At 35.7% G+C, this 19,579-nt stretch overlaps 3 protein-coding genes across 8 annotated transcripts; all 3 read left to right on the plus strand.

Moving 5' to 3' along the window:
• Positions 1-95: 95 nt before the first annotated feature.
• Positions 96-15,441, plus strand: LOC139110266 (inositol 1,4,5-triphosphate receptor associated 2). Of its 6 annotated transcripts, XM_070669908.1 has the most exons (23): positions 116-373; positions 661-736; positions 1,105-1,228; positions 1,619-1,774; positions 4,062-4,247; positions 4,364-4,529; positions 4,617-4,811; positions 4,895-4,987; positions 5,067-5,177; positions 5,295-5,395; positions 5,502-5,625; positions 5,885-6,018; positions 8,967-9,904; positions 10,155-10,507; positions 12,825-13,018; positions 13,092-13,119; positions 13,192-13,332; positions 13,515-13,744; positions 14,015-14,126; positions 14,371-14,439; positions 14,599-14,705; positions 14,810-15,001; positions 15,083-15,441. In XM_070669908.1, exons 2-23 carry the CDS (start codon positions 697-699, stop codon positions 15,288-15,290), a joined length of 4,002 nt encoding a protein of 1,333 aa, XP_070526009.1. In that variant the 5' UTR covers positions 116-373; positions 661-696; the 3' UTR covers positions 15,291-15,441. The 6 variants fall into 6 exon arrangements, 5 of the variants coding, with proteins under 5 accessions (XP_070526013.1, XP_070526010.1, XP_070526011.1 ...); XM_070669909.1 differs by lacking the exon at positions 14,371-14,439 and having other exon boundaries at positions 113-373; XR_011546962.1 differs by lacking the exons at positions 14,810-15,001; positions 15,083-15,441 and having other exon boundaries at positions 96-373; positions 14,015-14,118; positions 14,599-14,678.
• A 148-nt stretch (positions 15,442-15,589) lies between these two features.
• Positions 15,590-17,971, plus strand: Dhpd (guanine deaminase). The gene is made up of 8 exons (XM_070669914.1): positions 15,590-16,010; positions 16,163-16,420; positions 16,520-16,738; positions 16,825-16,932; positions 17,013-17,120; positions 17,207-17,372; positions 17,442-17,588; positions 17,669-17,971. The coding sequence occupies exons 1-8, from the start codon at positions 15,912-15,914 to the stop codon at positions 17,866-17,868; spliced, it is 1,305 nt and encodes a 434-aa protein (XP_070526015.1). The 5' UTR covers positions 15,590-15,911; the 3' UTR covers positions 17,869-17,971.
• Positions 17,972-18,120: 149 nt separating this feature from the next.
• On the plus strand, positions 18,121-19,520 carry Rps2 (ribosomal protein S2). Its single transcript, XM_070669917.1, has 3 exons — positions 18,121-18,206; positions 18,553-18,901; positions 18,987-19,520. Exons 2-3 carry the CDS (start codon positions 18,554-18,556, stop codon positions 19,473-19,475), a joined length of 837 nt encoding a protein of 278 aa, XP_070526018.1. The 5' UTR covers positions 18,121-18,206; position 18,553; the 3' UTR covers positions 19,476-19,520.
• The last annotated feature ends 59 nt before the right edge of the window (positions 19,521-19,579 follow it).

Here is a 19,579-nt window from a genome sequence, read left to right on the forward strand (position 1 = left end):
GTCGGTAGCCAATCAAACTCATTCGTAGCCGCCGCAAGTTCTGAGGTGTCGCTGAAATTGAAGAATCGTTGATCCTCTGTCGGGCTGCCCGTTTCGTTTTAATACAGTGCATAAAAAATGAGTATAAACACGCGAAGACGATCTCAGTGCTGTCCTTCAGACAATGTAAGTGCGCTGATTACGTTGAGATCTGATTAGAATTTACTTTTCATTACCGAACGTTTCGCGATCGTGGTTGAAGGAGAAGAGGCAGAGGAGCGGGGCAGAGGAGCGGCTGTCTCTCGAATGTGTGAGAAGTGCAAGAGAATGCAAAAAACCAAGTGAACGACGATTCTTCAGTTCCGTCTAATCGCAACCTATTTCCCACGTCGAGGTAAATCGATTCAATTATTACCGTGTCGTTTTTCTTCCCCCGAACGCGACGCATCGTCGCGGCGAAGGTAAACAGGTCTTGGAAGTCATCGCGCCCCTCTCGCCGGCGTTCATCATCACCCCCTCAAAACCGGTGGTGGAGAATGGGGTGGTCGTGTCCCGGCTTTCCTTCAGTTGGTTTCCTTATCGCCGATCGAGACAATGCGCTCGTGATGTCTCAACAATGGCGATTTTTGTGAAGATAGAAAGCTCTTTTTGTGCGTGTACACACGTATCTATTTTTTGCAGATATCTGACGACAATTCGAAGAATCCCAGCTACGTCATGGGCGACACTGAGGCCGAGAGGACCGAGTTGGAAAATGGTGAGTTTTTTTTTTACCTTTATCTTGAGCTAATTATATTAAGCTAATCACTTAAGCCGAGTATTTGAGTATTGAGGTAATGATTAAAAATCATGAAATTTCTGTTGGGAATGCTATTTGTCTTGAGACCAATCTTGTCACATTCAATTAATCATAATTCTTATTTTTAATTATTAACTGCGAACTAATTTGATGGCAAAAAAGTAGCAGGATAGAAATTCTAGTCAAGGATTAGTGTACAGGGTTATTTTAAAGCGCCTTGTTCAATGCCTTGTTATATAAAATAATATCTCAAATGTAATTTAAAAACATTTTTGTAATTAGAAAAAAAAAGAAATTATGAATTAAATTAAGTTTTTTTTTTTTAGCTTTGCAGCAGTTATTCATAGAGTGCAAGACCTCTGCGTCGACCTCGACAATGGATTCGGATAGTGACGCTATGCCGATCTCCCAGATCGTTGAATACATTCACAATCAATTGTCTAACTTATCGTAAGTATTCTTTTCAAGCAAGAAGCAATATTATTCTTTTGGACGTACAGATACCACTGTTCGCTAATGTTGGCGAGTACAATCGCGATATAGCTGGCTCAGAAACGGATTACTAGTTGTGTTATAGTACGATCAATACAAAGACAAATGCGATCGACAACGTACAATTGGCGAATGGCTTTAAATGTAGAATAAATGCATATTTTAAAGCAACAAAAAAATGAAAAGCCATGTAAAATACATGGGATTAAATTATTATATGCTTTTTCGTACAAAACCTATATGCACATATTTATAAATAAGTATATTAAATGTTATCTGTGCATTAAATAAATTATTCATAAAAGATCTGTATAAATTTTAACAAAACGTAATCATTTTGTTTTGTAGAATTGACAATCTCATAGAATTATCGAAATGTTTGGTCAGTACGACAACGGGCAAACGTGTGAATTTGATGCAATTCAAAGAGGCAACAAAGCGCTGGATCGCCAAGATACAGGAGTCTGTGCAGGACGGCAACAACAATACCCAGGAGAAACTCTTGTAAGAGGAAGCGGAAACATTATTTAGAATAGAATTTTTATTGCATGCGTATAAACGGCACGTAACGAAATGTATTAGTTTGCGAGACTAATTTGTCGCTGCTCAATAATCGGAGATGCATGTTCGTTGAAAGGGAAAAATATTAATATTTGTCTTTAATACGAACTCGAGGGAATTGCGCTGTAGATTAAGAAACCGCGACGCGAAGTTATTCATATGGACAATGTAACAACGCGGGATTCAGTGAACCGTAAACTTTCGATACGTGGAACGCGCGTCGACCGAGAAATAGAGTAACCGTGGTGTCTAGAGAAATTGATTAGAGGCTAACCGAGTTCTGAAAGCAGAAAATATTACTATTAGCAACACGCGTGTCGTTCAGTTTTCGATCGGCACCGTTTTGAGCAAATAGACGGAGGGATATATACACAAACTTAGCTTTATTATTACGTACCATAAACTTAAGAATTTATAAGCTGCAAAGTTTGTGCAGTCGCAGCGTACGTCAACGTGATAGTCGGCATTTGTATAAATTATTTTTGGAAAACATCGTAAAAAAAGAAACGCATGTATAATCGGCGATATTTTTTTCCTTACTTAATCAATGCAACGCGACATTATCGTGAATGTTCGATAAGAGATCGGGACCACTTCGATCACGCGGCAGCACCTTGGGATTCTTACCTAACCGACTACCTTCATTTAGAGACATTGAAAAATTATTCGCGGTTCTACGAGCGAGCGATACGCGCAATAGACACACCTATATACAGTACGCAAAGGCGAACACGAATATGCAAATGTTTCTTGCGAGCATCGAGCCAGTTTACTTTCTTTACTGTGATGCGTATAGCGCGAGCGACATATACTGCTCGTTAAATTTTACAGGAGCGACTCTGTTCTAGAAAATCAATAAAAGATCAACAGGAATAGATTCCTCATATAATAAAAAAAAAAATAAACTTAAAATTGAATCGAGGAATCTGCAATTTGTGCGCGCAATAGTACATTTTTTTATATTAATAGAATATACGCGAAATAAGAAATAAACAATTTTGTGGAAAGGAATGAAAGAACTACGAATTCACAGCACGCGATTCAATTATATTTCTTGTATGTAATTTTATTAGATTTTTTGAACGGGAATTGCCACGTGCACTATAGGTACATACACAGCCAATCACTTATGTGCAGCCTATACGTCGCTTGCGATAAAAGTAATTGTGATTGCCAGTTGAGAAAGAGCACGCGCACCGAAATCTCGCGTTCAGTTTGATACAATCAGCATAAGCTTGATGCGAAACAACGATCGACGGGATTGACGGAAAGAGTGTTTTATGCAAAATTTCCGCGGAAGGGAATGTGCATGTGTGATTCTCTCGGAAAAATCCGAAAGTGTTCGCTAAGCTGTGTATCATCGGCTTCTCGCCGTTCATCTCGATAGAGCCGAGTAAGCGACACGCAAGTGTTATTCGCGAGCCTGTATAATGCGCGAATATTGTAGCAGCTGGAAATCGGCACGCGATATCTCTTATGCAATTCACGTGAGGTGTTTAGTCGTTGCTCGCCCGTGGTCACTTCTGGTGATCTCGTTAACGTGCCGAACGCAATCGTTTCGCGACCGGGATAACAGAAAAAAATTGTCGACTTCTGATCAATTAATCACTGGATTTCCCTATTCTCGCAGAGTTATTAAAAATAACAACTCTATTCATCGCACGCAGACGCGCACATATTTTAATCGTGAAGTCAAATAGTTCCGAATTTATTTATCGTGTTGTTGGCATATTTATAATAGTAATAGGTCTATTCGATTCTGCACTGTTAACGTCGGCTTGACCGATTATGATTTGTGATTTATACAAGAAGTAAGTAGGAAATTAGGTCCACGAGATTATATTATAATCCGTATGTAATATATAATGCACTCGGGGTAAACAGATTATTTTAATTTAAATTTTTTTTACCAAAGCCTGCGCATAATCTTATTAAATTTATTAAACACATGTCCAATTAAAAATTTTTTTTTCTTTTCATTAAATTTGGACTTATAAGTAGGAGACATATCGCTTTTTACATGATTTATGGGATCTACGTGACGTTTTGATCATAAATTACTTGAAGTGTAGATAAACGTTCAGTTTTCTTACACATTAAGTAAATATATTACGTATCGTACATAAAAGCATAAGAGCAAATGTTATTTGCTATATTATGTTCTTTAATAGCAATAATTTTTTTTACAATGTATGAAGAACGTTTATAGCGCGACATGTTCTAATTACAGTCTCGTAAACGATGCAGACTCTTCGATGAAAACTATGAATGGAGATAAAGATATCGTGGAATTAGAGTTTCGTGAGAAATTTCGGGAACTTTACAAGGAAAATATAAGCCTTCACGATGAGCTGGAACGGCACGAGGCGTTGATCCACAATTTTAAACAACAATATAGCACCACTGAGAAACAACTGTACGTATGATTTATTTCATCTCCAAGTTTGCGAATAAATTAAATAAAAAAATTGATTTATACAAATATTTTTACTATATTTATGCTTATGAAATGATATGCGTTTTTTGTTACAGAAAGCAATATATTCAAAAGTGCCAACAACTTGAAAAGGAGAGTGACGAGCAGAGAGATCAATTAAACGAGTCAATTAAAAAGGAAAAGACTATGGCTTTAACTCTTCAGAGATATACGAAAGAACATCAGAATTTGCTGAAGAAATTGGAGATCGCTGAAATTGAGGTAAAACTAATTGCATTTTATTATCTTAAATATTTAATTAGATATGAGGAATTTATAAACAATCCGTTTTCACGTACAAATGAATAGATACATTCTATATCATCATTAAAAGAAAAACTGGAGAAAATCACCAAAGAGAAAATGGATTATATGAAATTAATTATTAAAATGGAGGAAAAACTTAACGAGAAGGAAGATAGTTGTAAACAATTAAAATCCACGGTAGACGAACTCGAGGATTCAAAAATTAGCATAACTGAGAGCTATAAATCTATGATTGAGGTAAGTTAAAACTTTACTCTATATGTATATGCATGTTATACAGACACGAATTATATTTTTACAATAAAAGATATATTTTGCAGAATCTGCGGGAAAAGAATCGCCTACTTATGGATGAAAATGAGGAATTACAATCGCTATCTGCCGTTACTACATGTCCTCTGCTTCAGGAAAAAGTAAACCATATTATAAAAATATAAATTGTAAATAGGAAACTGATTTATTGTATGATATAACTGGCGTCACTATTTATAGCTATCGATATCGCCAATTTCGGATGCAGATGTATGCTATAGACATAGTACGCCTTATAAATCGATGGAAGTATCGATACAAGACTCTTTATATACGGAATTAAAGGCTTTAGTAAGTAAAAACATTTACTTTGATTTAATTTTATGCTATACACGATGTGCTATTAGAAAAACTATCAGAGTTGTATAGTTTTTTTTTTTTTTCTTAATTATATTTTACGTGTTTTAGGGTTTTACCCCTGCATGCAGCAGAAACGAAACGCAAGAACTCGAGGAAGAACTACACGAATATGACTCTGCAATTTATGCGATATTGGAACAGCTAGAAAAGTCATTATATTTCAGTTTAATTATTTTTTATTTTCTCTATTAATTGGTTTTTTTTGCACGATTTTTATCGCGCTTGCTTTATGTTTTGTTTGCGATTGATTTTCAGAGTTATACAATTTTTTATTATGATACGAGGCTCCACCGCCGACTTATCTCATTTCAATTTGCAAAATACGAATGCAAAAACTTATGACGTATTGAAACGCAAGGCAGATTTTCTACTGTGCATGGTTAGTTAACATTTGGTTAATTTTTTTGTTATTTTCTATTTTTCGCCATGTTATCAACATCGCGAATGTCGTTGATATTGATAAGATGCACTTGAACAATTACCTTGACACATGCATGATACTTGCCGCAGCATTACCATAATCAGATAATCGCATTTGTTGATTTCCATAACAAAGCGACATGCCTGCTTCTTGATTTTGTGATCTCTTTTCTTTCTTTGTCTTCTTATCTAGTAACAGAATCATGTTTTTTTCGCAGGTGACTGAAGAGATCACGAGAAGGAGCATGAAGCGGGATGTGAGCACGCAGCTTCGAGTTGATCCAGTAAACACAATCGACAGTTTGGATCAATTTGGCATCAAGAGTTTCCAAGATTTATTGTCAACGCACAGGTAAGTTAACAATATTCGCGATGTAACAATGCTACATTTTTTAATGTACGATTAATTAAAGTGAAAGTGGTTAATTCTTAAAAGAAGTCTGTAAGAAGTCTGTCGGATCAAATAATTATTTTTATGTGAGCAAGCGGAAACTTGCAAATAGGTTGATTTTTATGAAACGCTGTTTCGATTACAGACGTCACAATCTTGAGCAATATAAATTGCATAAACGAGAGAAACATCAATTTCTGAAGCGAATGACCAATTTAATTCGAATATCTGGATCAAGGTCGAATATAGCAGGCGGGTCTTCAGGGTTTTCCATAAAAATAGCGATGCCACGTCTCCTGCTCGTTCCCTGCATATATGACGGTGCTCGCGAATGACATTTCATACAAAAATAACCGGGTTGTCCTGAATCATGATTTCCATCCCAGGTTTCGCAATAAAAAAATGTTTATTGGCAAGTTTATCTTACGCTTGGATTATATTTTCTTTTCAATTCGAAAGAAGTATAATCGGAATTTAATTTCGACTTTTTGTTTTCTCGCTTAAAAATAATTTTATTTTAAAATATGCTAAACATATTAATTTATTAAAAGCATAATTATCATAAAAGTATATATACGCTTAGATACAAAATCTTATTGTAAAGCATGATAGAATTAATTTTTTTTTTACACGAGAAAAATAGTCGCGACGATAGGACTTAAAAATCGGAATTGACACACCGGAGATGTGAAAATATTGAAAAAATATATTTCTCAGACGTTTTTAATCGTTTAACTTTTTTTTTTTCTTTAGACAACGTGCCGCAGGAGCTAAAAATAACGCAACTCGAGAAAACACGTTGTCATGAGTTTCTTACATAGACAATTATCACAATCATTATAAAGATCTCTCGAATTACAATCCGGACATCACCTCGTCCGCGTACGCAATGCAGGAGAAAACGTCAGTACCGCTAGGGAGAAGCTTCGATTCACCGGGCAGATGCAATCAGTACGCTCCGGGCTTTTTCGTTGTGCGTGTCGGTATTTCGAGAACGGTGTTTCGGACAACCCGGAAAAAATATAAAAATATTACACGTTTAAACAGAAAAAAAAAACAAAATTACCTTTACTATAAAAAAAATTTGCGCAATGCAAAATTGATCTTCTGTTGAATCAGCGATTCTTAGAACAATTTTAACATCTCTTCGATCCTTGATACGAAGTATATGATAATAAGTTCCTTGAGAGAATCAGGAGTGGGGAGAGATCGAAGTTAAAAATTAACAATGAAAATAACAGAATAATTAATTACGAACTCGACACGTGCATACACTTAATAATAAAATACAGATGCAGATAGAATTGATGTAACACAGACATTAAGCGCATATAGTAGCAAGGACAGTTTGATTTGTTGCCTTAATGGCATGATCACTGTGCTAAATCTATACCCGCGTGCACTATATGCACAGTTCTAATTAGTCGTCTCTGTAATCCTCACGAATTGTTTATGTCATCCAGATCGCCTTTGTGAGCGAGTACAGCTAGACAAATAAGGCTATTATTTTACATGATCTTCTATTTTATAAAAAAATATTTTTATCAACTCACAATTTCTGCATATTACTTTTATTTTATTTTTTTTCTTGCTTGCATTTTTATTGTGCAAACGTATATTATATATATAAAATACAAATAATAAATATCACATTCTAAATAAATTACTATTAGAGAGATTACTGTTTAGGATTTATATTATGCAAATAACGTTAGCTCCCGCAATTGGTATATATTATTATCTGCTATATTTCTTAGTATTATTACATGAATATCATATAAACAACGAAAACGATGAATATCACGTCTCGAATATGTTTTAGTTTGATTTGTTGCATTATGCCGAAGTTTCAAGGCTGTTAAAAAATTTTAACATACTCGCGTTATTCATAAATTTGCGTTTCTTGCCGCTGGCTATTGCTGGCATTTGGACAGTTATCCGTTACCACGAGAGAACATGTCTTCTATGACGTGTTAAATTTTCGGTTTTTGCGAATCTCGTGCTTTTAATACCGTTAGTTATTTAATATGTTAATTTCATGCATAGTGTATGCTACTACTGTCGTTATTTTAGCCTGCCTAAAACTGAGACAAATCTACAGTTAATAGCTTCGCATTGTGTGAATGAAGACGATACATTTTCAAGAATTATAAAGACATTCTCAAATGTTCAAAATCGATTCAACATCGAATCTATCATCGAAGAGTTGCACGACATCATACTCGGTACTTTTGGCGATCTTGCCGATTACAAAAACTGTGAACTGTCTGGGAATTCAAGGTTGGGCCACGCAAATCACTAAAGTATTTTAAAATGTGGCTTACAATTTTTTTACTGCAGTGTATATAAAAGAAAAAAAGAACACGTGAAGACGAAGTATTCTATTAAAAACAAAAATTCGATATTGCTTGATACAGATTTTTTTAATATTAAAAAAAATTGAAATAAGCAACTTTTTAATGAAGAAAATTATGGAAAAATTATATAATTTAAAATTAAATTATAAATTTCAAATATTACTTGATGTAATTTATAAATTTTAATATTTTGACCTTTTAATATTTTACTGAAAATTCATCTATGTTGTAAACTTAGTGAGGGATTGTTTATATTGTAAAACTTTAGTTTTTGACAATAACTAAAGAGGAAAGTAACGATTCGTCAAAATGTAACTAAAATTTATGTTCAGCAATATAAATTTTTGTAATAACTCTAAGCTTACAGACATCTATCGTTTTTTTTATTTAGAAAAACGAGAGAAAACCAGATATGTAAATTTGACAATTATGAATAGATGTTTAAAAAATTTTTTTTTTATCGGACGTTGTTGTAGACTTGTGAGTTCAGACGAAGAGTTAAAGAAACTGACTAAACCTGATGGAAATTAATCTGATTTATTTTTTTTACAGGTACCGATCAGTTCATACGTTGCCGCCTACCTTACAGTCCTCGCAAATATTTGGTTATCATAAGCCTGAAATGAATACCAACGCTATATTTGCGCACGGAGATGGCCTAATACAGAAATGCGATGAAGAATCTACGCTACTTGTCGTGGAAGCGCCTAGTATTCCCGAAAAAGAAAATCAAACCCATTCTGAAAAGAGTCGACCGTGTGAAATATCGAAAGAGTCGAGCATCCTCATTTCGAAGACGTTAGTTGAGGAAGAAAAGAATACTAGAAATGTTCAAGTACCAGAAATGAGCAGCGCAAACAATCCAGCGAGTCCCCGCAGAAAGATCTCGGTCTACTGCCGTTCGTTCGACGTCGTAGCGGTGCAAGATCAACGCGAGGATTATTCAGAATCAAATCTAAGAGTGAAACAATCGTCGAGCTGTGCGGACGACTCTCCCATACAAATTGATAAAATCCCTGTGAAGGATCAAAATAGCACGCCTGGTGCGAAATATAAATTCGATCAAATTTATCGCAGTGCGAAGAAGAACGACAGCGATTCCTCAAATTCTACGCCGAGAAAATTCGAAGACAGCCTGCTGGACGATGAACCAACAGTGGAAAGACCGATGTCCAGAAAAATCCGTTTGGCGCCCACGCGTTTGAGATTTTCTCTGGAAAACGGAAATGAATTAAATAAAACTGCCGGGACGGCTTCCAACTGTGTTTCTCCCGTCTGTTCCACCGAATTGATTACTTCAGATTCGTTGCTGTCTCTTAATGGCAAACATAAAAAAGATGACGACAGTTCCGTGCCTTCGTCTTCAACGTTCGTAGACAAATGCAAGATAAAAGTGAAAAATGTGACACTTGGATCTAAATCTTATTTGACTGAGAACACTACGGAATATTCAATGTTAAATCATCGCCTATTTCTGAGAGATCAAGCTAGTAAGCATATCAACTCTGTCATAATTAATCCTATTAGATAACTCATCTAAATTAAGTCAAGATACGTGGAATCTCTAACACATCGTATTTATTGATTCATATTAATTTAATGATACGATAGCAAAAAAAAATTTATCGCTCGTATCAAAGTGCAATATTGATGTTTCCGTCGATTTTTTTTTACATCTTAGGAAAAGACTGTGGAAATTTCTCTCGAGCTGTTTTATTAATTTCGTTTTCTTTCCTACAGATTCAGCGAAGATCGTGGATTCAGAGAGTCCCCACTCTCAGACGAGCATGCGGATAGCCGACAGCGAGAGTCCGTCGCAAATTGAACGGTCAGTCGATAGCCAAATGTCAAGACGCGAGGACAGTTTGATCGTTTCGGATAATGAGCGCGAACCGACAGCGGGATCCGGTGGTCGATGTGGCATTGACGAGAAAGTCGTGAATGAGGCCAGCAAGGCCGTCAACGAGTCGTCCACGTCGTTGGCAACCGATCTGGTCTCTACGAGGGTGATTACGCCGTGTAAGAACGTGACGCAGAGTAATGAAAAAGCGCGCGAACGAAACCCGTCGAAGACCAACCAAGAGGCACAACAGGTTGGTAGCCAAAGAAAATTTTAAGCACAGAACGTAGAATTTCTTACCTCGGAATATCCCGCACGTGTAACAAAAGAAAGGTTGAACGAAGATTAAAAAGCGATTTAATCTGCGTTGAATTGAATTGAATTAAATTGGATGGAATAGCGTGGCATGTATAACTTGAGCATTTGAGTTAATAGCGAATACACGAAGACAATTGAGCTGCACTTTAGCAGAAACATAGGCATCGACACGCGCGGGTGTTTTCATCACAGTCGATCGCGTAGTTGAGAGCCAACAATTAATGCCGGTTTGAAGAAATAATCAACAATAAATCCGCGGTCAATTGGCGGTAATTAATCTTGCGGAATGTCGTAATTATGTGACAGTCACTATTACACAAACCGCTATCGTTGGCTTTATGTCACGATTTATTAATTAATATACGCGACTTTTGATATTTAAAATAGCGAGTTTGAGCAACCTTGAAGCTTCTTACATATTATTCTAGCATTCCATTGTTACTTGCATATACGTAAAATAAAAAGATCATGTAGAAGCAGATATACCGCGAGATTTATTAGAAAAAAACTGGTTTTACTATCTTTTTTTTTTTTTTTTAGTTGCTAAGACGCTTTCATTTATTTTGCAATTTATAAAGACGGAAGTGACTTAATCCCTGAAAATTTATTCATACGAGAATAGTATCTTTTCTTCTTTACTTATATTTGCATGCAAGTAACAAATAAACAAGCATAATATATTTTTAGCGCCGCTTAAAATAGTCACTCGTATTTCAAAGCCACGCAGTTTTTTCCAGTTTATTCCCTAACGACACGCTAATTAATTTGTCGTCGTTTAGATGTGTCTTTACGTCTAACGCGATTTATCAATTCTCGGCTAATAAATCCATCTCTGTCGTAAATATATTGTCGGGCCAATCTCGTATTTTCCTACGGAAACACTTCGTGATTTACATTTAATTGCGTTTATTTCTGCATTTATCTCTGAATCTCTTATATACAATTTTGCGGAAAAAAAAACGAGCCTCGTCGGCTTTCGTTTTTCTGCGATCATTTCCAGACGGCGAGACGCGGCCGTTATCTTATTTACTCGTTTAGTTATACTCATTTTTACTGGCACAGTCGCACTAATCATAGAGCCGCGGCGAAAATCTACACGGCAAGGCTAATCGCGTGTTTTTACCTTATAAGTTGCTTTGTGACAATTTTCATGCGTCATTCACACGATCGATTTAAGCCTCATGATTCTTTCATCATCACCGCACTAAATTAATCGGCTACTTCTGAGCTCTTTATATATTTTTTTATTGTTATTTTATAGGAAGGAAAATTACATGCACGCACGCTGCGCTTTTTTTTCTGACGAACAGTATTATTAAATCATTTAGTTATCTTGCGCAAAATTTATGTAACATTAGATATTTATGCTTTTATCACGCATGAAGGAACTAAATGAGAAATGATTACCAAGTGATTTAGCAACAATGTGAGCCGGAGAACTTTTGCACGTATGCATAATTTATTAATTGACGATTACATTTTTGTACGTCTTTTTCTATAAATTCTTGTGCTCATCTGACACGGGATTCCACCGAGATACCGCCGAGTTATAAATATTTTATTGAAGTGCGGTACCGTCGCATAACGCACGTGCCTCTTCTACATCCGGCGGTCTATCTCGTTTGATATGAGAAATAATATTTGCCTTGGGGTTGCCACATAAACGTTCGACAGATATTAGTGGAAAAGCGAAGAGAGAAGGCCGCCTAAATTCTCACCGTGTTCTCTTTGCCCGTTTAATGTATTCATAGGTAGTTATTTGAAACGAAAAATGATAATCATCAATCTGTCGTCGTTTAACTGAGTTGAATCAAGTCACTTAGATTTTTTTTTTTGAGTCTGCCTATTTATTTTATATTTCAATTACGAGTTTTAATTGTATTAAAATGCGTTCGATTATTCTACATTCTCATTTTTTTTTTGTTTCCCTGATAATGTTTATCCGAACATGATGTAATAAATGCAAGCAATACGGAACGAAGGTCGTATTACCACTGGAAGTGTAATCAGTGCCACGTTAACTTTTCTTATCATTACGAACTTCCCCAATCTTGCATGTGCAGTGATTGTTAATCAGCAACGTTTAACAAGCTAGCGTAGACTCTCATATGCATTCTCTTCCGTTTGAAAGTCGTTAGATACCGAGAGATAATTTACAGCGGACGTCCGTTAATTTTGCGGCGAACATTTATCAAATTCCTAGCATTTTTTTCTTTTGTTACCGGTTCTAATTAAATTATTACTTTTTTTAGTGGCCTGTAAATATGAAAAGATCATATTCGGAGGGTGCAAGTCTTGGCCCAAGAGAAGGACTCGGCTGCTGCTGTAACAGGAAAAATGCATCTTCGATTCCAGAAAGTAATCACTGCAAGATTTTTCCAAGTCTTACGGATATTCGTTTGAAGGAATCTGGATTAGCTTATTTGTCAGAGACTGAAGATAGCAGGTGAGCTAAAAAACTTGTTATAACGTTCGATCTTATAATTAATCTTATAATTAATCGAATTTATTGTTTTCAGAGAGAATCTAAGCGAGCTGGAATTGCAGGTAAGCACCAAAATGTAAAAATTACAACCAGTAAATAATGTAGATCACACGATGGCATTAATTTTGTTGCAGAAAAAGTACACAGCGTTCTCCCTGTGTCTCTCTGTAGACAGATTTACTTTACCACGAAGAATAGCGATGTCGTGTCGGCAACGCGATCAGTCGGAAAAAAATCTTTCCTCTGAGGTGCAAAAGATGCAGCAAGACATTCAGGCAAGCAAATACGAAAATATTTTGTCGTTTATTAATTCTTTTTTTCTTTTTCGAGCGACTGTATAACAGAAAGCGTAGTTCACGGCTAAATTGTGTCTAAGTATATTCGCGAAGTATTTGCCAGTTAGATAGTAGTCGTTCTCCATGGTTCGTTGAAGGGATTGAATTTTGCGTAACGTCAGGAACTCGCGCCGCTATGCACGGACAGGGAGTCCGTGGAACGGGTGGAGCGGGTCAGGCATCAGTTGGATATGATTGTGCGATGTGCGCACAGGGTGTCTTGTGCGGCCGAGACTCTAGGCGCTGTGCATCAAGAGCGTAGAGTTTCCCGAGCCGTTCTGCTGGCCGACAAGTATCTTCAGGTGCTGCAATCCCGGTGCGAGAAGCTAATCGCCAATGTCGCCGAGACTAAGTGAGGGCCAGACTTATCACTTTATCCTATTTTGTCCGTCGTTTAATTTGTATTTTCAACGTTGATGTTGCGTCGGCTTTAAAAATGTGACATTTACGTTTTTGATCTTCTCGTTAGAAATTAAATTTAAAGGTTTGCCTTTTAACAAAGGTCAATTAATTAGTCGGATAGTTCTGAATCGGAGAAGGTTCTTAGTAAAATATTTGTAAGGTCCTCCTCTTTATTTTCGCAACAACGAAAATGGTATCAGTACACGCTGTTCATTTCCAGACGAATCCTGGTAGAGAACAACATAGTGATAGAGGAACACTCCAGTGAGCTCAATGATGAACTGCCCCGCATAAGATACAGGAGCGGTACACCCGTCAATAATCGTATGATGGTTCGAAAATATTGAAAGATTCGTTCACTGCTTTTTCTCGCCAGCTTTTTTCGCACGTTAAACATTTTATTTCCTCTCGCACTTTTCGTCTCTTCATCGTTGTATTCTTGCACATGTGTACAATTTGACAAGGATTTTTTTACATGCTCATAGCTTGCATTTTCATTCTTTTTTTAAGATTAATTTAGTTCTGTCGATTAATCGTTATGTTTTTTTTTTTTTTTTTGTTAATTTTTATTTTTAGATGGCTAGGAGAAGAGCCAGCGTGGCCACAATGTCTCGACCAATGAACAGTATGCAGGATGTGTCAAAGGCAATTTGTCTTATTTTAGCTTTAAATTTTCGCTTTTACAGCTTTGTATTTTCAATGGGATTAACTTTTTATGTTCTAGACTACTAACACAATGATGCACATAATAATTGCCTATTAATTTTTTTATTGTCTACATATCTCGTTTTCTGCTTTATATAGGAAGTCGTAAGACAGAGAAACTCTGTTTCTGGACGCATGACTCTCAGAAGGCCGTCTTTTAGCTCCGAATCTCCCAAATGGGAAATGGAAAAATTAGATCGTACCGAGTTAGTAATATTATTTTTTATTTTAATTTTAAGGAGATTAAAAAATATTTATTTAAATAAAAATTTATACATGATATTTGACATCTTTTAAATATTTTTTACAGAAGTTCCAATAGTATTGGTGAGCTACGAGGTATTTTCGAGCAAGCAGAGTCTCGTCGTAATTCGAGGGAGGAAAATAATAATAGTCAAACAGTAAATTATGCGATAGTTGACAACGAAACTTGGACAAATGTAAAAGAAGAAACTTCTGAACTTTCTGACAATGAAAGTATTAATTCTGAAAGTAGATCAAGGTAAATATGTTTAATTTATTTTTTTAATCTAATAAACCTAATCCTATATAATTGTTTTTTCTTATGTAAATTTTTTTTTAGCACAAGATCATCTTATTCTTTCCAATTAACAAGAAGAAGACGATTATGGCGTATAATATCGAGTATTTTAATTTTTTGCCTCGTTTTTTATGTGATTCAAGCGATATCGACAGTAAATACTTGCCATGAACCGTTAAACGAACGGCTAGTCAGATGCGTTTTCGATACCTACCGTCAGTCCAGGAACACGGCGCCTCACCCGATGTGATTTTTTTTTTAATGTTTACGCGATCTGATTAGCTGTACCAGTAAAACAAATAGCGAGACTAAGTACATTGTAACGTATGTCAATTACAGAAAGGCTGATAAAATTAATAAAATTAATAAATGCGGAGTTAGATTTGCTTTGCCTAATAAGATCTGGCTGCAATCGCAAATGTTGATTGAAATTTACAATTCTCCTGCAACTACATTATCTTTTCTTCCTCTAAGAATTGAAATTTTGCATCTACTATTAAAAAGAAAAATTTTATGATTTTATTATTGCCCGATTGACTCCCATCACTACTTCAATTGGCTTGATTTGCTGGTGTCGATCGCCTTCCATCAGTACCGCAAGTTTTTTTTCTGTTTCTATTTGTTTTTTTTTATTGATAATAAAAGAAAGATAATGTTAAATTTTCCGCACGACATTGGGAGAATTTAGCGGCGCTGTCGTCGAAATACGATAACCATGCGTTATGTGAGCAGTATGCGTGTGTGAGCAGTAGAGAGACATGCAAGGAGATAGTTGAGAGAAAACATACGGCGTTATTAGAGACATTAGAGATATTAACTTCGGGTCCATTTTATCGCTCGACATTCTAATAAACCCGCACTTTACAGTACAATGCTTCGACAAGCGTTTATTGGCCCATTGATTCACACTAATGATAATGAAGAATTAATTATTAAGAAGCAAGTAGTTATAATTGTTGAAGATGGCAAGGTATTAATGCATTTTTTAACATAATTTTTACTAGATATAATTAATATATATTATTTAAAATTTATTTAAAATAATATAATAATAAAGTACAACATATGTGTAGGGATAAAATAAAATAATATTAATGATATATTATCTTGTGCAATATCTAGATTGTTCGTGTAATAGAGGACCCAGATGCTGAAAGAAATGATTCAGACGAAAACGTTCCGATAGCAGAAATTAATTTGAGAGATGGACAATTTATGATACCTGGATTTATTGATGTTCATACTCATGCAGTTCAGTTTCCAAATCTTGGATTGGGTTATGACAAATGTCTCTTGGAGTGGCTAGAGACTTACACCTTTCCATTGGAAAAAAAATATATTAATAGGAAGTTTGCAGAGCAAGTGTTTGAAACAGTTGTGGTACTTTATAGTCTTATTTGGTATATTATTATATAACATAATTATTTATAATATTCTTATAATTTTTTATTACATTAAATATATTGCATTTTATTGCAGAAACGAACAATTGAAGTGGGTACAACAACAGCATGTTACTTTGCATCTTTATATGCAGAAGCATCTACGATTTTAGCCCAGAAAGCTGCAACACTGGGCCAAAGAGCTTTTATCGGGAAAGTGAATATGAACACGCCACGTGACGATGGGTATTGCGAAAATATGGAAACGTCAATTAAGAACACTATAACTTTCATAAAATCTATCGAGCAAATAGGGGTAAATGTAAATTTATCTTGTTACTTGTGATAATAATTCTTTAATTCACAGTGTTAAAATAACATTGCTCTTAAATTTTTTTGCAGAATCCACTGATAAAGCCAATTATCACGCCAAGATTTGCATTGAGTTGCGACATGGAATTAATGCAAGAGCTGGCAAAGATTGCTAAAGCAAAAAATTTACATATACAGGTATTTTTATTCAGTTCGATATACTGTCGGCAATAAATAATGCTATTTAATATTAAAGTATAAAATATTTTTTATTTTAGAGTCATATTTCTGAAAATAAAACCGAGATAGCAGTAGTAAAAGAAAAGTTTCCAGATCAGCCGTCATACACAGCCGTTTATGACGCCGCTGGTCTTCTTACCAGCAAGGTATAATCATTTTATTAAGACAGCAGATTAAAATAACTATTTCTTTTTTTATTTTGACTGAATTTTTGCGTAATATTGTTTTACAGACGATATTAGCACATGGAATTTATCTCACAGATGACGAACTTGCCATTCTCAAAGAACGAGGAACAGCAGTAATACATTGTCCCTCTTCGAACACGCATTTAAAAAGTGGTCTTTGCGATGTGCAAAGACTAAAGGCTAACGGTATCAAAGTTGGAATTGGAACAGGTATCGCAAGACTTTCTTAGATGTTTTATTTTTATGATTTAGATATTTAATATAACATTTAAATCTTAGATGTTTCTGGTGGATCCAGTTACAGTATATTGAACGAGATGAGATCGGTTTTAAATGTATCAACTTGCCTGTCCTTTATGAAAAACAATTATACTCCGCTCAATTACAAAGACGTTTTTCATATGGCAACGTTAGGAGGGGCTAAAGGTAAAATTGATAATTATATACTAAGAATACTCTACACAAAATGCTTTTTATGTTATATTTTCTATATTGATTATGTTTAGCCCTATCTATTGAAGACAAAGTCGGAAATTTGGAGGTGGGTAAAGAATTTGATGCTCTTATCATCGACTTGAATGTGCAAGGCAGTTTATTAAATAATTACAGAGAATATACGCTTGAAGAAAATTTCCAAAGGTTTATATATGCCGGCGATGACCGCAATATAGAATCGGTATTTGTAAATGGTAAAAAAATTAAATAAGAATTTTTCTACCTTACATATTTTATAACAAAATATATAAAGAGCTTATATTTTATGTACAGTGAAAATTGATTGTTAATTAAATAAATGTTTATCTTTAATTAATTTTTTTTTAATAGGTTAAGATAGAAAGCAAAAAGAAGTGGACGTTAGATTAATTTTAAGGTAAATTTAAGTTTGTTAAGTGTCGATTCTATTGTTAAATATATACGCGCCATTTTTTAAAACGTCGGAAATACGTCGTGTATAGTAGTGCCATCTTGTAGGTATATTAACTTCCTGTTTCCACCTCACCTCATGGTTCTTCTGTGATTTCTAAAGAAAAGGAAAGAAGTAATGTGAGTATTGCTCAGATATTTAACCGAATATTAACGATTTTTGCATGCCTTTGCATATTTCTCGTTCATCTGTATGAAGCAATTAAAAGAATTAAATAGATACATATCGTAGTATAAATAATTTCGTCATATCTTTCGATATTTTGTCAACTGTACGTTGGCGTTGCACTTTTAGGTTCGTGTTCGCAAGTTTCGGTATCAAAGATATCGAAATGTGCATATTAGTTACCATTTTTTTTTTCTTAGCAAGATCGAAATATTAGAAGACAAAGTATTTTTAAGATAATGATATTGGATGATGGGATAATAAAATTTATTGTTTGTCGCGAATTTTGGGCAATCGTAGAATGGCGGACGCTGCTCCAGCCGCACGTGGTGGTTTTCGTGGTGGTTTCGGCTCTCGTGGCGCAGGCGATCGCGGAGGCCTGAGGGGTCGTGGTGGTAGAGGCAGAGGTCGAGGACGTGGCCGCGGACGCGGTAAGGAAGACAGCAAGGAATGGGTTCCCGTCACCAAGCTGGGCCGTCTGGTTCGAGATGGCAAGATCCAGTCCCTCGAACACATCTACCTATTTTCTTTGCCTATCAAGGAATATGAAATCATCGATAAATTCCTCGGGCCGGATCTAAAAGACGAGGTCTTGAAGATTATGCCGGTACAGAAGCAGACGCGAGCTGGTCAGCGTACACGTTTTAAGGTACTTTTATTCTTTTATTAAATATAATAATTAAAAAAAATATAAAAACGCGATAAGAAATATCTAATTTAAAATATTTTTTAAGGCTTTTGTTGCCATTGGGGACAGCAATGGACATATTGGATTGGGCGTGAAATGCTCTAAGGAAGTAGCCACTGCCATTCGTGGTGCTATTATTTTGGCTAAGCTCTCTGTTGTTCCAGTTCGACGTGGTTACTGGGGTAACAAGATCGGCAAGCCGCACACGGTGCCATGCAAAGTGACGGGCAAGTGCGGTTCCGTCCAGGTACGTTTGATTCCAGCGCCTAGAGGTACTGGAATCGTATCCGCCCCGGTTCCCAAGAAGCTTCTTCAGATGGCTGGCATCGAGGACTGCTACACTTCAGCCAGAGGATCGACCTGCACCCTCGGCAACTTTGCCAAGGCCACTTATGCCGCGATCGCTAAAACTTATGCGTATCTTACACCAGATTTGTGGAAGGAACAGGCTCTGGCTAAAGCGCCGTATCAAGAATTCGCCGACTATCTGTCTAAAACTCACAAAGGAGGTGCTAGAGCGGCCGAAGTTGTCTAAATAAACATCCAAGCCTCGCGAGAGTGCGTCAGAAACTTGTAAAAATGAATTTATGTCATTTTCTATCCTGATTTTACTCTAAAAACCTAACCTTCATTTTCCAT

Source organism: Cardiocondyla obscurior, linkage group LG19 (genome assembly GCF_019399895.1).
Source record: "Cardiocondyla obscurior isolate alpha-2009 linkage group LG19, Cobs3.1, whole genome shotgun sequence".
Classification (NCBI taxonomy): Eukaryota; Metazoa; Arthropoda; class Insecta; order Hymenoptera; family Formicidae; genus Cardiocondyla; species Cardiocondyla obscurior.